The sequence below is a fragment of the Halichoerus grypus genome, chromosome 2, assembly GCF_964656455.1.
Source record: "Halichoerus grypus chromosome 2, mHalGry1.hap1.1, whole genome shotgun sequence".
Taxonomy (NCBI): Eukaryota; Metazoa; Chordata; class Mammalia; order Carnivora; family Phocidae; genus Halichoerus; species Halichoerus grypus.
The window spans coordinates 185,979,188-185,993,773 of NC_135713.1; the positions used below are offsets into that span (position 1 = coordinate 185,979,188).

Sequence of the window (14,586 nt, forward strand, 5' to 3'; positions counted from 1 at the left end):
CCTGAATCTTTGAGTGGTTTCATCATTATTTATTTAGTAAATATTTATTGAACATTTATAATTACTCCAGAGATTGTAAAGCTTGTCACATCATTGTCTTCATATTGCTCAAAGTTTATTTAGCACTCTGACCTGCTTGCACTTTCAGACTATGATATGTTTGGAAACATGGGTTTTGAGTTAGGTTTAGTTCGTGGCTCATGTATTTTTTTTTTTTTTTAAGATTTTATTTATTTCTTTGACAGAGAGAGAGACAGCCAGAGAGGGAACACAAGCAAGGGGAGTGGGAGCAGGAAGCCCGACGCGGGGCTCGATCCCAGGACCCTGGGACCGTGACTGAGCCAAAGGCAAAAGCTTAACTACTGAGCCACCTAGGCGCCCCTTGGCTCATGTAGTTTGTAGACTTGTGTCACTTTAGCTAAATAGTCAACTCTAAAATTTTCAGGAATTGGCCTCGTGTTTGATCACTGAATTAAAATGTTACCCACTTTCTTAACATCATTTTCTGCTTATAATTCGAGAGCCAAAATGGAACTAGGTTCTTGTTATTAAAAGGGAAAATGGGATTTCCACTGAGATCAAATCAGCTTTACTCACTAGTACAAAGCATTTGTTCCAAATAAACTGATGCATAAATATTTTTTTCAAAAAGCCTCTTTGGGGCATCTGGCTGGCTCAGTCAGTAGAGCATGCAATTCTTGATCTCAGGGTTGTGAGTTTGAGCCCTACGTTGGGTGTGGAGATTACCTAAAAACAAAATCTTAAAAAAAGAAAAAAAAAAGAGCCTCCTAGGAGTTTGGGGAGATGAGGTAAAGCGGAGCCCGGGAGGAAGCCTTTCTGTGTGGAGGTCTGGGTGTGTCCTTGGGGTTGGCAGCGGAGCTGCTAGTTGAATGAGTTGGGGTGTGGTGGGCAGAGACGTTCTGGTTCTGTTCTGCCTCATTAGATGCACTGAAATTAGCCTTCAGCTTTGGTGTGTGTCCAGAATGGAGTGCTATTAAGCTTTTGTCTTAACCTTTGGAACCTACTTAATTGCCATTTCTGGCATTCCTGAACCCTTGTAAAACCCTCTCATTCTTCCCCCCGGGAAGATGCTGAAATTGATAATGCATGCATGAAAATTGAAGTGAGGATAGATTTTCACAATTTTGTTATCTTTGAAAGCCAACTGTCACGTGTCTAGATGAAGGGTTTCGGTATAAAATTTTCTCAAGTGCTTGTTGAAGCCACAGATGCATGCAGCAATGTTGGAAATAAAAGCTACACAGAGGCACAACAAAGCTTCCATCTGTTTTAGAAGGTATTCGGAGAGCGTTTCTTCAGGCAGCACAAAGGCGAGCTGGATGGCGTCTGTGGAGCTGCGTCATCGGAGACGCCTCAGCCGGGAGTTGAAGAGGAGACGGGATCACCTTAGTTGCTATTTCAGAAGAAGAGCTTACTAATCTGGGGACCAGTCACCATCTGAGGTGTCCTCCACTGTCTTCAGTTGAGTTTCAAGTTAGTACAGTAAATGACCACAGAGGCAATCTGTCAGCCGACAGTGCTCAGGAATAATTATTTCTGCTTTTCAGTGTGATTTGAAAGTCTGGACAACTATTTTTAATAGTTGAGTTTTTAAGTATTTATTTTCAGATACAATCTTATATTCTAGAACTCATTCCAACTCAGCTCAATTTGATTTTAACATGGCCATTTGGTGTTTGGCCACGTATGCTCAGGACAGCTTTATGGCCTGTGACAGTGGAATGTGTGTTCTAGTCACTATTTCCATCACAGAGAAAGGGAAAATGAGAGGAAACTGCTACTCCAAAATAATTTGGTGGAACTGGAACTCTGAAATCCCAATTTTCTACAGTGGCTCCAGATACTAAACTATGAATGGACCCAGGTTCTGTTTGAGATCAAATTAACCTGATCAGTTTCTGTGATACTAGTATTAATCTGGTTTGCAAGTTGGGTCGTTTGTGAGGATAAAAAGATCTTGTTTAAAATTTAGAGCTGATAGGACTGAACTAAGTCCAGGCTCAGTGTTTCCCCTCCTCTAGCATACAACTGAAATACAAGTATCACTACCAGGCCAGCATTCAGCTTTAGTAAAGGAAGGCATCTCGGCTTCATCTTGCTTTTCAGCAGTAGGAACCAATCTGGGCAGACGCATCCGGGTGTTGTGTGTGGCTAAGGAAGCTTGGTGATGGTGGAGCTTAAAGATTCCGGGGACAATCCTCAATCTGTGATCTGCATATCACGTTGGTTTGACTGTCTAGCATTGAGGTTTTCTTCAGAAGTTACTGCTCTTCTAACTAATGTGTTCACAGTTGCTCAGCTCTCTTCTGTGGATGACTTTTAATTGACCTTGGCCTTGGGAGCTTCCCGCTGAATAAATGGCTGAATATTGAAAGCAAATGAAATCCAAAATAAAACCATCTTGCACTGGGATGAAAAACATAATTGGTCCTGCTCTATGGGGGGCAGGTAGAGCAAGTATTCTGTTCGCTAAGGCTTTTTTTTTCCCCCCAACCTTAGGCCAGTGAGGCAGCAGGACTATGAGGCAAGGCTGAAACATCATGTTTACGATATATACTGATGATTTGGTTCTGTAGTTGTTGCTTACGTTAAATAGCTTGTGTTAAAATATTCAATAGCGTATCTGGATCTGCATTGTAACCTTGGTGGTTTGTGGTAATACCAGAGCCACTGTTTACCCCACAAGGATTTTTTTTTTTTAAGATTTTTTTATTTATTAGAGAGAGAGAGCATGAGAGGGGGAAGGTCAGAGGGAGAAGCAGACTCCCCGCCAAGCAGGGAGCCCAATGTGGGACTCGATCCCGGGACTCCAGGATCATGACCTGAGCCGAAGGCAGTCACTTAACCAACTGAGCCACCCAGGCGCCCCTACCCCATAAGGATTTTTAAATCCTAGTTGACTTTGACCAATCCTGCCATTTATTGTTTGCATAGCCTCAGGTCAGACTGGGCAACTTTGGGGCCCAGCTGTGGGGCACTGGCTCATTGTTTAAATTACTGCTTCAGCCCCTAGCTGAGAACTGGAAGGTTTAAGACAACTGAATTAGCCTGATTAAATTCGTGTTTAAAACAAAAGGCAGAGCACCAACTCCTTAGCCTTTTCCCTGCCTCCCCCGAAGTATAAACTAGGTTTTGTTTCCTTGGTTGAGATGGCATCTGGAATTAAGTAACAAATACTATGCAGCCTATCCATTCTGCAGTTAAGACTGGAAAAGAACCACCTTTAAGAACACACCTCTTTAGTGGGATCCCAAACTCCTCCAGACAATCTGCACTGGATTCTGTGTCTCAACTAATTGAGGCTGACATGAACTTTCAAAAGTCCTTGACAGAACAAGGAGTAGAACTCAAATCATGTGCTAAGTTCCATGTATATACCAAGTTCCCCCACACGTTCCTTCTGCACTACGAAGTTCAGAACTAGAGGCAAGGAGGATGGCTGGCCTCTGGGAAAAGTGAAAGGTGGAAAGGTTCTTGTTAGGCTGACAGAATGACAAATTGAAGGTCTCTGAGTCCCTTTCATGTCCCAGATGGATCAGTGATAACAAGGCTTAACCACTCATGATAATGAAGCACGTGGGTTTTGCTAGACAATTTCTACACTTGGTTGGGAAAATGACTTCCAGAGAGGCAGCCACCAATGTGGTGCCTGTGCTTGTCCGTGGATAGCGTCAATAATGAAATGGACTTCTTGCTGGGAGCGCCATAGAACAAGTTAGTTGGAGCTGAAGCTGTAGGTCTAGGTCAGTGCCTCCTGGGTGAGGCAGGAGACGTGAAGGTGGTGGGGATGTTATTTTTTTTCTACGAGGCACTTGTTTTTCCAGCTTTTGCCAAACAAACCTGAGAAGCAGCAAAGTCTGGCCTAGCTGGGGGTTGTAAGAGGGCCGAGGGCTGCCTGAGGAACGCAGGGCTCCATGGAAAGTACTCCCCATTCGCTGGCTGACTACTGCTGTTCAGCTTTCCCTGGTCGGGGCTGGAGTCCGCCATTGGAGGCCAGGTCTTGGTGACACTGAGCATTCTCAAGCTCACTACATTTCCCCTTAGTTCGGGATTTCTTCTATTTTTATTGACACTGAAATAACAAGCCCAGCCTCACTGGTGAGATCTGTGCAGGGCAGAGGTTGAAACAAGGGGTCTACTTCCAAATGCTAATGTGAATTAGGACGTGGGGAGAAATCGGCTTGAAGGGAGCCCAGTGCTGCTGAAGTCAAGACAAAGCCAGGCTTCCGCCCCCACCCAAGCAAGTCACCTTGAAGTCTGGTGCTCAGTTAAGCCTGAGGCCTGCTCATCTCCCTGCTGAGTCTAGGACCTCTTCTCACTTGTCTGAGGTGTAGCAGCTCTTTGACGGGCTTTACTCGAGTCCTCGGATCTTCTTCCTGCCAGAAAAAGCCTTGAAGCTGGAGCGCTCACTCCACCTGCCAGCAGCAGAAAGAGGTCAAGCCCCCAGCCAGCGCCGACCAACTTGGCCCAAAGCCGCAGCTAATCAGCGGGATCCTAGACACAACTGTACGTCTCTCCCTAAGGGGGCGTGGGGGAGGGGTGACAAAAATGTACTTTCTCAGAGCAGGGGCAGCACTAACAGGGTGAGGGAGGATTTTTGTTTTACTCTTAAAAAACATTTAAATATGTTAGGTTAAAATTGCAAAGCAAGATTAAAGTTCCAGCCTAATTGTGTACTTAAAAATACACACATTTCTAGAAGGGATACAAAAACATGACTTTTACCTGTCACAATTTATTCTTCTATAGATTTGTATTTTTTATCAGCATGAATTAAAGTTTTTCAAACTTAATTTTTAGTCTTACACGTTTTTCAAGAATCTTGCTTTTATGTGGCTTACGGACATAGCTAATTCCTAATTAGGAAAAGAGCTCATCTGATGACACTTTCCAACTAGATGGGGGTTAAAAAAAAAAAAAAGCCAGTGTAAACTGAAACAAATAAATTGATGTTATGAATTCTGTTCCATCCCTTGGGGTACTCCAGTAGCACCATTAAAGGACTATGGGGCTAAGCCAGGTCACGCAGTGGTAATACGGGAGGTTCCATTGTGGGGATCAACTGCTTCTGGTCCTAAACCTCGTCCAGTAATTTCACAGGCTGCCAGGTGAGCATTCATTCCTTGGCATCTGCTAGACCCCTACCCCAGCCTGTTGGCGGCGCCAGCAAGCAGCCAGCACCTGGAAGCACCCAGCTCTTCGTAGGCTTGATATTAAAGCAGGTTTCTGGAGGCAGAACAGATTCTGTTCACCTCAGCTGAGAGGCTTTCTGAGGCCTTAAGCCCCGGAGTCTGGCTTCTTGCTTCTCTAGTTCTGCGGCCCTGCTCTTACACTCAAGTACCGGGCATGTGTCAGTCTCGTGGATTTCTCGGGTTTCTAGTCCCGGTCACTGGTGTGGCTACTTTCCGATGCTCTGCAGCCCTTTGGCAGGTGGGGCCACCGGAGAAAGGACAGCATGCTCAAGATTAAAAATGCACTCTCTCAGAGGTGCACAGACAAGGAGCTGGGCCAAGGGACAGCACCTCCACCTAGCCCAGTCCTATGAGAAAGGCCAAAAAGGATTCTGAATCCTTCCTCTGAGGATTCAACTAGCGAACCCTGTGAAGAGGTACCAACACCTGCTTGGACGGTTTAATACGGTACTTAAGACTTTCGTCTTTCTAAATTCCTGTCAACCTCCCCTTTCTCCATCCACCTTCCCAAGTGAGCTCTGGCTTAGCCACACAATGGCCAGTCCTCCCCTCCTGGGGTCTTTTACTCAATTTAAATTAAAAGTAGGGAAAAACTGCACTTGAGAATGAATCATCCATTTTATTTTATTTTATTTTGTCATGTGCTCACAGCATCTCTTTCTCTCTCCTCTCCCTGGCAGGTCAGAGATAAATTAAAAATAAAATCTACAAGGAAAATAATTTATAAAAGCACTTCCCAGGCTCGTGCCTTCTATCCCTACTGCTCAGTCAGAACGCCCCCCAGTGGGGAGGAGAATCGGTCCTTCTCTCCCCACAACTCACCCCTGCTGGTCTGGGCTGACTGTACTCCGGAGCCAGGCAGGGCTGGGGGCAGCAGTGGCAAACAGTTAAAAATAAAGACACTGTGGTCCTGGAACCATCTGGCCACCTTGGCGCTCCCCTCTCTGCCTCCCCCAGGCAGTCCTCCTGCCTGGGGCCTTTGCTAAACTGGGGGTGTAGAGAAGCAGCCTGTGGCCGAGAGCCTGGAGGGGTAGGTGCTCTCAAGCCCTCATTACATGCACTTCTCATTCTCCTAGAAAGAAACCCCCCCCCCAAAAAAAAAGAAAAAAGAAAAAGGCAGACAAAGACCTCGGGACAGAGGAGAAAAATCCCAAGTGTTCACACAGTTACACGGAGTCTTTATGGCAAAGAGAACATTTAGCAGCTTTGAATATTGGGGTATCTCCTTTTTACTCAACACAAGCATTCTAGACCCTATAAGTGAAACAGGGCTCAAGCCCTAAAAAAATCAAAGCGCAAGAAATTCTAAAAGGACTAGTTTGTTTTTGTTGCTGGGTTTTGTGGTTTTGTCCTCCAGTGACATGCCCAGTGGTTGGCAGGGGAGGCCTGAGGGAAGGGTCACTCCCCAGTGTTGTGCTGAATACTGCCTGGCTTCTCCACACGCCCTGCCTCAGAGCAGCCCCCCGAGGCCGCAGGCTCAGCACTGGGGGCGCGGCCGGCACCCCAGCTGCAGCAGAGCTCAGGCAGCAGGGAGGGGAGGGGCGGGGGCACACGGGCGGGAAGAGAACAGCATTCGCATGCAGGCTCTGATGGAAACGTGGGGGCCTCAGCTCGGGGGGGGGGGGGGGTAACCGGGCACAGAGAGAGATGGAGTGGCCGGGCAGTGAGGGACATGCTTGGTGTTGGGGCTGCTGCAACACGGCACGGGGGCCTCGTGACCCTTTCCTGTCCCCTCTCCTTTTTTGACCCTAACCCCCCCAAGCCAGTGTCGGGTCCCAGTGGCTCCCGTCCGAACGAGAACATCACAGGACACATCCAAGAGCTCCCCTCTCAGGGCTGCCACAGGGCAGGAGCTGAAAGACCCACAAAGCCCCTCCCAGATCCCACCTTGTGCTCCCCCCTCCCCTGGGCTGAAGTGGGGTTTACTCGTGCCTAGGGCCTAGACCCACCTAAAACCTGCCACCTGGTATCCTGGCCAGAGCCAACCTTAACCTGCCCTTTGATTTTCTTCCCGCTTTGATTTTTTTGGGTTTTTTTTATCCCTCTTCCTTCCTTCCTTCCTTCCTTCGTTCCTTCCTTGCTTCCAGGAATGAGACTTCCTACGACCTTCCTCTCACCAGACCCCCCCCTTACCCTTGGTCGGCCTCCAGCCATGCCAGCGCCACCCCTTCTCTCCGAGGAAACAGTGTGGGTGAGGACCCTGCCCACCCAAACGCTCTGGCTGCTTCCGCCCCCCCCGCCACGGGGGGAAGCTGAGCCAGACAACGCCTGCGCCCTCCTCTTCTGTCCACTGACCCGCAGTTCATCCCATCTGAGAAGATCTATTGGATAAGAAGGCATTCAAGTCCCCACTGTAGGTCCAGGTCCAGGCCCAGCCCTTCTCCAGTTTCCATCCCGGTGAGCGTCAACCCCCCTTTCCTCCCCAGGCTCACTTTCTTCGGTCCTTTGGCTTCCTCTCCTGTCGCCGGGCCTGCTGGTCAGCCAGGGTGCGGGGGATGAGGAGGACACTACCATCCCCGGCGTACTGGAGTGCGTACTGACTGGGCGAGTAGGGTCGCCCATTCTCATCCCGCAGCCGCCCAAACACCTCCTGGTACAGGCTCTGGACCTTCTGCTTCATCTGCCGCAGGGACCGGAGGAACTCCACCTTCTCCCGCAGCAGCCGGGCTTTATCGCGCTGCAGGTCCTCCACGTCCCGCTCCAGGTTCAGGATGGTGTCCAGCTTGCGCTTGCGGCAGTTCTGCGCCGCCATCTTGTTCTTGCCCCGGCGCCGGATGTCGCGGATGAGGCTCAGCTGGGCCTCGCTCAGCTGGTATTTGGACAGCAGCTCATTGAACTCCTCCACTGGCAGGTTGATGATTTTGTCATTGGTGAAGGGGATCTTCATGGCTCGGGCTCGATGCTCATCCCGGCTCATCTGCTTGTCTAGGAAGTCGGCCTGCTTCTCCTTGCTGCCTTTCTTGAGGGCGCTGGGCGGTGGCAGGTCAGCAGAGTCGAGGGCACTGGGCGCCATGTTGTATGTGTGGTTGTGGCCCACGTGCTCTAAGTAGGGCAGGCAGGAGAGCTGGGACGGATCCTGGTAGCTCATGCGGCAGAACTTGGAATACTCAGGCTGGTAACCCACAGCGCCCTCGGCCTCTTCCAGATCCAGGGTCTCAGAGTCAGAGCTGTAGCCAACAGCACCTTCCTCAGAAAAGGAGGAAGAAGCTGAAGAGGAAGCAGAGGAAGAGGACGACGAGGAGGAGGACGAGGAGGAGGACGAGGAGGAAGAAGAGCTGCCTTCGGAGCTGCTCAGAGAGGAAGGGCTATGGCTGGAGTCCAAGGAGAGGCCTGAGTCAGAGTCAAACTCCTCTTCAAGCTGGGAGGCCTGCACGGGGTTGAAGCCCTCTTCGATGGCCAGGTCCATCAGGCTGATCTCGTCCAGCATGGCTTCATCTAACAGGCCCCCCAGTGGGTCGGGCAGCTCAGGGCCTGCCGTGTCGTTGGCCGAGCCGTTGAGCTGGGGTGGAAAGAAGAGGCCCGCCAGGTTGGTGGAGCCAAAGGTGGAGTTGAGGCTGGTGGAATTGCTGGGGACCAGCGGGAGCAGCGTGGAGCTGCTGGCCACAGGGAGGCTCTCCACGTCGGGACTGAAGAGTGAGAAGTCCTGGCCGCAGCCCCCCAGGGACGCCTGATGCAGGCTGACGTTCTGGTTGATGGGAGTGGTGGGGGCAAGGCTGTAGTTGGTGCTCAGGGGGTCTCCAGGAGGGGCACTGTACAGGATCTCACTCGTTGAAGTGTTCACCTCCATGGCCTGGCAGGGGAGAAGAGCGTCACCGTTCACTCTGAGCAGACTCCCTTCCCCGGGCTGGCGGGGGGCTCCCGCCAACAGGCACCCAACACAGGCACAGCTGAGCGCGTGGAAAGGCAAGAGACTGGAATCCAGAGCCCAGGGTCCACTCCTGGCCCTGCTCGATCCACCAGACCTACCAGGCCTGGCAGAGATGGGTCCTCCCTGCGGACCCCACCCCAACGCAGGGCTGACCAGCTTCCAGCTGTGTTTGGCCAGACTCCCCCACCTTGGAGGGAAAGGAAAGAAAGGAAACACCCAACCCTGCCTACCTCTCCTCAGTGTAAAATCCGCACAGCGAAAGGAACACCCAGCCTTGCAGGGAGAAAACCTAGCTGTACCACTTCGCTGTGTGACCAAGGGCACATCACTTAACCTCTCTGAGCTTCAATTTCCTCACCTTTAAAATAACAAAGGGCGGACTAAGGTGACTGTAAGGAGCAGGGGGGCTGGCGCCGGGGCTGCTAACGCCCCGCACGAATGGCCGGTGCTAAAGCTGGAGCGTTTGGTCAACTGATTATCTACCTAAAGGGAAGGAAGAAGGCATACCTAGGGGACAGTCCTGTTTTAGAAGGCTTAGCCCTGGGCTTCTAACCCAAACCCCACTCCTGACTGTACCCCCTACCCCAAGGAGACACCCGGACAATGACCTCTCAGTGTCCCCACTTTCCTATGGATCAGAGAACTACTCCGTTCTCTTCCCAGCGGGGACAAAGCAGCTGAATGCGAACACCGCCACCCCCACCCCCGGTCCGAGAACTCTGTGTCCTGCTCTGGTAATCCTACCTGCATTTCCATGATGGACATGAGATCTTGCCACTGCTGCTCCAAATCGAATGGCGACTCCGTCCCCGTCAGGAGAGGAGATAAGAGGTGGTTTTGAAGACCTGGGGGCTCACTCTCACTAGGCACTGCTTCTGTTATGCTGGAAATGTCTGCTGGAAACTAGGGCAAAACACAAGAGGCTTTAACAGGGGGAAGGCAAGACCACCGTCGCATTCCTCCCAGAGACTACCAGCTGAGGTTCTGTCTCTTCCTTCCTCTGAATTCAGCCCCGCAGCCAGGAGCAGGCCACACCGGGCGCTGGCCCCTTGGGCAGCCGCACAGGGACCCACGGCGTGCAGGCTGCCCTGCTGGCTCGGTGGGCTCTCCCTGGAGTCCTGCTCACCTCAGCATTCTCCCCAAAGGGGCAGGTGGCCTCCAGCAGCCTAAGGCACTCTTCCAGGGACAGGGCCGTCTGGTCCTCCCCACCAGGCACCTGTGGCAACAGCAACCGTAAGTCTGACTGACCTGGGCCTTGGCTGCCTGCGGGCCAAAGCCTCTTTCCCAGCCTTTCCAAGGGGGAAGCTGAAGGAGGGCCGCAAGGGCTACAGGCCCACACTCTCCCTCTGTGCCCGGGCTGATGGCTGGCCCTGTGTCCCAACCTCCAGGAAAGAACAGAGGAAAAGTGGAAGAGTCCTGACGCAAACAGGAAGCTGCTAGGTGCTTTGCCTCCTCCGTGCTGTTCGTTACCAAGGCCTGGCCCCTCTGCTTCTGTTGCTCATCCACTCCCCGTTCCTCAGCCCAAGTGACTTAAGAGACCCCAACCCAAAAGATACATTCGGGTTCATCCCACAGACAGAAGCGGCCTTCTCTAAGGAGAAGTTTCTAGAAGTGGGCAGAGGTGGGGGTACCTGTGCAGGGAAGCTCTCCCCCGTTTCTCCATCCACTAGCAGGTTTCGCGCCAGAGCTTCTGCACCCTCGCCTGACCAGGTGTCGTCCTGCTCCGCTCCATCTCGCAGGTCCTTATCCACATCCTGCTCCTTCTGGCGATGACTATAGTCAAAAATCTCACGCCCAGCCCCCAGGTCAATATCCTGTCGCCAAAGGATGTCAATCAGATCTATGTCCTGAAAGACAGATCACCGTGACTTTAGCTCTCAGGTCCAGGGGCCTTTCCTAGCATCACTCCAATTAGTCCTGGGAGTGGGAGGCAGCTCTCCCAGCCTCTGTCTCCTCCATACCAACAAGGCTTCATTCATCCATTTCCAGATACCAGCCTCCAAAAAATAAAAACAAAAAAACAAAAAAAAACAAGAGCTAGCAAAAATTACCAGCATAATCAACCCCATACAAGCCTGTGGGCTTAGGACCAGAGACACAGCCAGGCCAAAAGGCAGGGCCACCTCACCGCTACACAAGAAAGAAGGGGGAAGCAGGAGACACTTCTCATTCTGGGAATGAGAATCCCTTCAAACTTGGGTTTGTAGGATGCTGGCCAGGCAAGGGCGAACTGTCATGCAGAATTGCTTCGTGGTGGCCAGGCTTGCATCAGCCTATGGTGCCATTTCATTTGCATAAAGGGGTGGGGTGGGCCAGAGAGGAAAATCCCTGCATTTGCAACCACCTGCTGCACCCAATGGCAACTGACGGGCTGCCTCCAGCCCTGCCCAGAGCCGGTCCCCCTCCCTGGCTGAGGCCAAGAGTAAGGCCGGACACCCAAAGCCCAGGCTCACCTCAAGGTCCATCCCTGCCAGAATTCCCACTCTCAGCTGATCCTAGCAGGCTGCCTCTGTCCCAGGAGAGCCTCAGGCAGTCAGCTGATCCTCACTGGGCACCCCACCCCTGCCAAGGCCGGCCCGGTGTCCCCTCACACCAGCACTCTCACTCCCTTCCTCACCACACCCCAGGACTCACTGGCGCTCCGTCAGTCAACCCACTCAAGGACATGGGCCCCGTCACCGCTCAGCCACAACTGCCACCTCAGGGACCAGAATTCCCCCTGCCCACTCTACCCTGGTGGCTCCTGGTCAGTCCTGCACCAACTGCCACCCCCAGAGCCACCAGCATAGAACCCCAATAAATAAGAGCCATTTGGGCTTCCTACACATGCCATCCCCCTGTGGCTGAAGAAACCCTGAACTCTTGCCTTCCATTCAGAGGTTAAAAAAGCACTTTCCAGAAAGCAATATCCTTACATGAGACCCACCTCCCCAGCCCTGACCAGGTACCCCTTTCCCACCGTAACCCTCCCAGATCCCAAGACCTCCCAGGTGTACCTCTCCCTTCAGTCTCCCCACATACACCAACCTGAACAGAAGCCCTGGACCCAGGAGCAGAGGGGGGCTGGGCCACCCGGTGCCCAGCCAGCAAAGAGTTAAGGGGCCGGCTCCCTTTGGCATGGCCCCCACCACTGTGAGAGCTGCGGTCCAGGCGGGTCATGGTCTGCGAGAAGAGCCCCAGGGCAGCTGGTGCCGGGAAGCCGGACAGGGGGCTGCAAGGAGCTCTTGGCTTGCAGGGAGCACACCAGGCTGGAAGGGTGGCCCCTTGATAGCTCCGAGGGGCCCGAGGAGGGTGCCCCGCCCGTGCTGCTGCCTGGGCGGCCCAGCCCAGCCCCCTTCCTCCATCCTCGAGCAGCCCCCTCCCACCTCACAACCCCAGTTCCACTCAGGCACCCGGCAGCCCCCACCCTGAGCTCACCGCAGAGGCTGCAGTGAGATGGGACTCCCACCCCATGCTCCGTGCTCAAGCTGCAGAGGAGAGCCAGCTCCCTCCAGGGCCTAGCCTCCCGCTCCTCCCTCTCTCCCCCTCCCCACGCCCCCCAAACTTGTTACCTAGGCTGCAGCAAGGAGCCAATCCCCTCCCCCTCCCACCCCGCAGGTCACTGCTGAGGCTGCGGAGAGCCAATCCCCTCCCCCAGGTCAGCAGCTGGGCTGCGGAAAGAGCCAATCCCCTCCCACTGTCGTTACCTAGGCTGCGACGAGAGCCAATCTCCTCCCCCAAGTCTCCGCTGGAGATGCGGAAGGAGCCAATCCCCTCCCACCGCCTGTTACCTAGCTGCAGCCGGGAGCCAATCTCTGCACCAGGGCAGCTGGAGAAGCTGCCGCAAGGAACCAGCCCATCCCTGGGCCGCCTCCGTCTCCTCAAGGAGACGCACCCAGGGGCGGGCAGCCCCACCCAGCCCAGTCAGCCAGCCGGGGTGGCGCAGTGAGAGAGCCCTGGGGGGGGGGGAAGGGGTGCCACTCTCCCTCCTGTCGCATCCTGCTTCCCCAGCCCACTCAGGACTGGGCAGAAACCACTCCCGCAGCTTCTCAGGGAATCTAGTTCTTCCCTGGAAGTGGAAGGAGTTTTCCTGTTCCTCAGCAGGGCTGCGGCCGCTCATCCTGAAGCCCAAGGATCGCAAGCTGAGGCCGGGCCTGCTGTGAGCCAGGGGCTCTGTCCCCCGACCCCAGGCCAGAAGAGAGGAAGGAGTGCCGGCCAGGCCTCGCCCCAGGCAGAAGGGAGCCTCGGGCCTGAAGGCCAACCCTGAAGGAGCCGCACACGTGCGCCACGCTCCCCCTTCACTCCAGCTTCGTTCAAGAGCTTCTCCCCCCAGACCCCTGGTCCACATCTCTAACACCAGGAAAACGCCACCCACAGAATCGGGAGCACAGTTCCAACGTCCAACCTCACTGCTGCGCCCCTCGAGCCTAAGGTCAGGTGAGGGACAGTATGTTCCCCTTGGTCACAGAATGCTCCTCGCCAGGAGAGAGTTGTACACAAGCCACCCCCTGCTCTGGGCAGAGTGCCAGCCTCCAGGGGAATCCTATCCCCGACAAGGGCCTGGGCTAGGGCTGCCCATCGAACCGGCCTGGCAGCGGGGGCGTGCTGCCACCCGGGGGGGGAGAATACCAGCTCCAGCAGTGCCTGTCACATGCTCTGGACCTGGGTATTTTTATCCCTGAGTTGCTGAGGAAATGTTGTTCTAGACACGTAATAATCCTCCCTTCCCCCACACCCAGCCTAGAGCCCTAATGCTGACCCACCCCAACCCCCAAAGAGAGCAAAGAAGGCCTGGGGTCAGGGACAGCACAACCTTCATGAAGGCCAAGAAATGGAAGAAAGCTGGGTCAAAGTCTCATCCCATTCTGCCCCAACCCATCCAACCATATCCAAACTTCCCACCCCATCCCAGGAGAGCTCCCAACAGGAAGAGGAATGGAGCTTCACCTGCAGAGTTCCCAGGAGCGAGCCCAGTTACACACCCCACCCCCTGGGGAGCTGCATCAGAGCAGAAGGACGGAAGAGGAAGCTGGGAGACATACTTCTTCAGACCACCGTGCCAAGACTGAAGCCCATTTGAAGGAAAAGGACAGAGGAAGCAGAAAAAAGGCAAAGTTCCCAGTGGCACTAGAAGAATCTAAGAACTGAGGCACTGTAAGGTAAGGAATGCTCACAGCTCCCGTGCTCAGATAATTCTAGTCTCTCTCAAAGCAGACCCAGCGAGGCAGCTGAGCAGAGAGCAGCCCTGGCACTACAGACGTGTGCGGCCAGATCCATCTGACCTCCGGGGGCCGTCCTGTGCTTTTTAGTAAGTTTTGCAGCATCCCTGGCTTCTCCCCACCAGTGGCACCTCTTCCAGTTGTGACAACCAAAACTGTCTCTAGACATGGCCATCTATCCCCTGGACAGGCCAAATCGTCCCCAGTTGAACACCACTGGCCAGAGAAAGCCACAAGCTCTGACAGCCACTAACATTCAAAGAAATGAGCTCAGGAACAGGCTCAAATGCAGGACAGGAGGCAAAAC

General features: G+C 53.4%; 1 protein-coding gene across 11 annotated transcripts in view; it reads right to left on the reverse strand.

The window, feature by feature from the left end:
* NFE2L1 (NFE2 like bZIP transcription factor 1) overlaps positions 1-14,586 on the reverse strand; it is a 46,398-nt gene that overhangs the window by 27,727 nt on the left and 4,085 nt on the right. For 2 of the 11 annotated variants that reach the window (XM_036077384.2, XM_036077380.2), the window contains exons 3-7: positions 10,713-10,928; positions 10,208-10,297; positions 9,826-9,984; positions 7,646-9,003; positions 4,271-4,397 (exon numbers count right to left, since the gene is read on the reverse strand). In XM_036077384.2, coding sequence (XP_035933277.1) covers positions 4,373-4,397; positions 7,646-9,003; positions 9,826-9,984; positions 10,208-10,297; positions 10,713-10,928 — 1,848 coding nt within the window. In that variant the 3' untranslated portion in view covers positions 4,271-4,372. Of the gene's footprint in view, positions 1-1,593; positions 2,383-3,586; positions 4,398-5,812; positions 9,004-9,825; positions 9,985-10,207; positions 10,298-10,712; positions 10,929-12,108; positions 12,399-14,586 lie in introns of those variants that run through there. The other 9 variants (XR_013445044.1, XR_013445042.1, XR_013445043.1 and 6 more) reach the window with 9 other exon arrangements.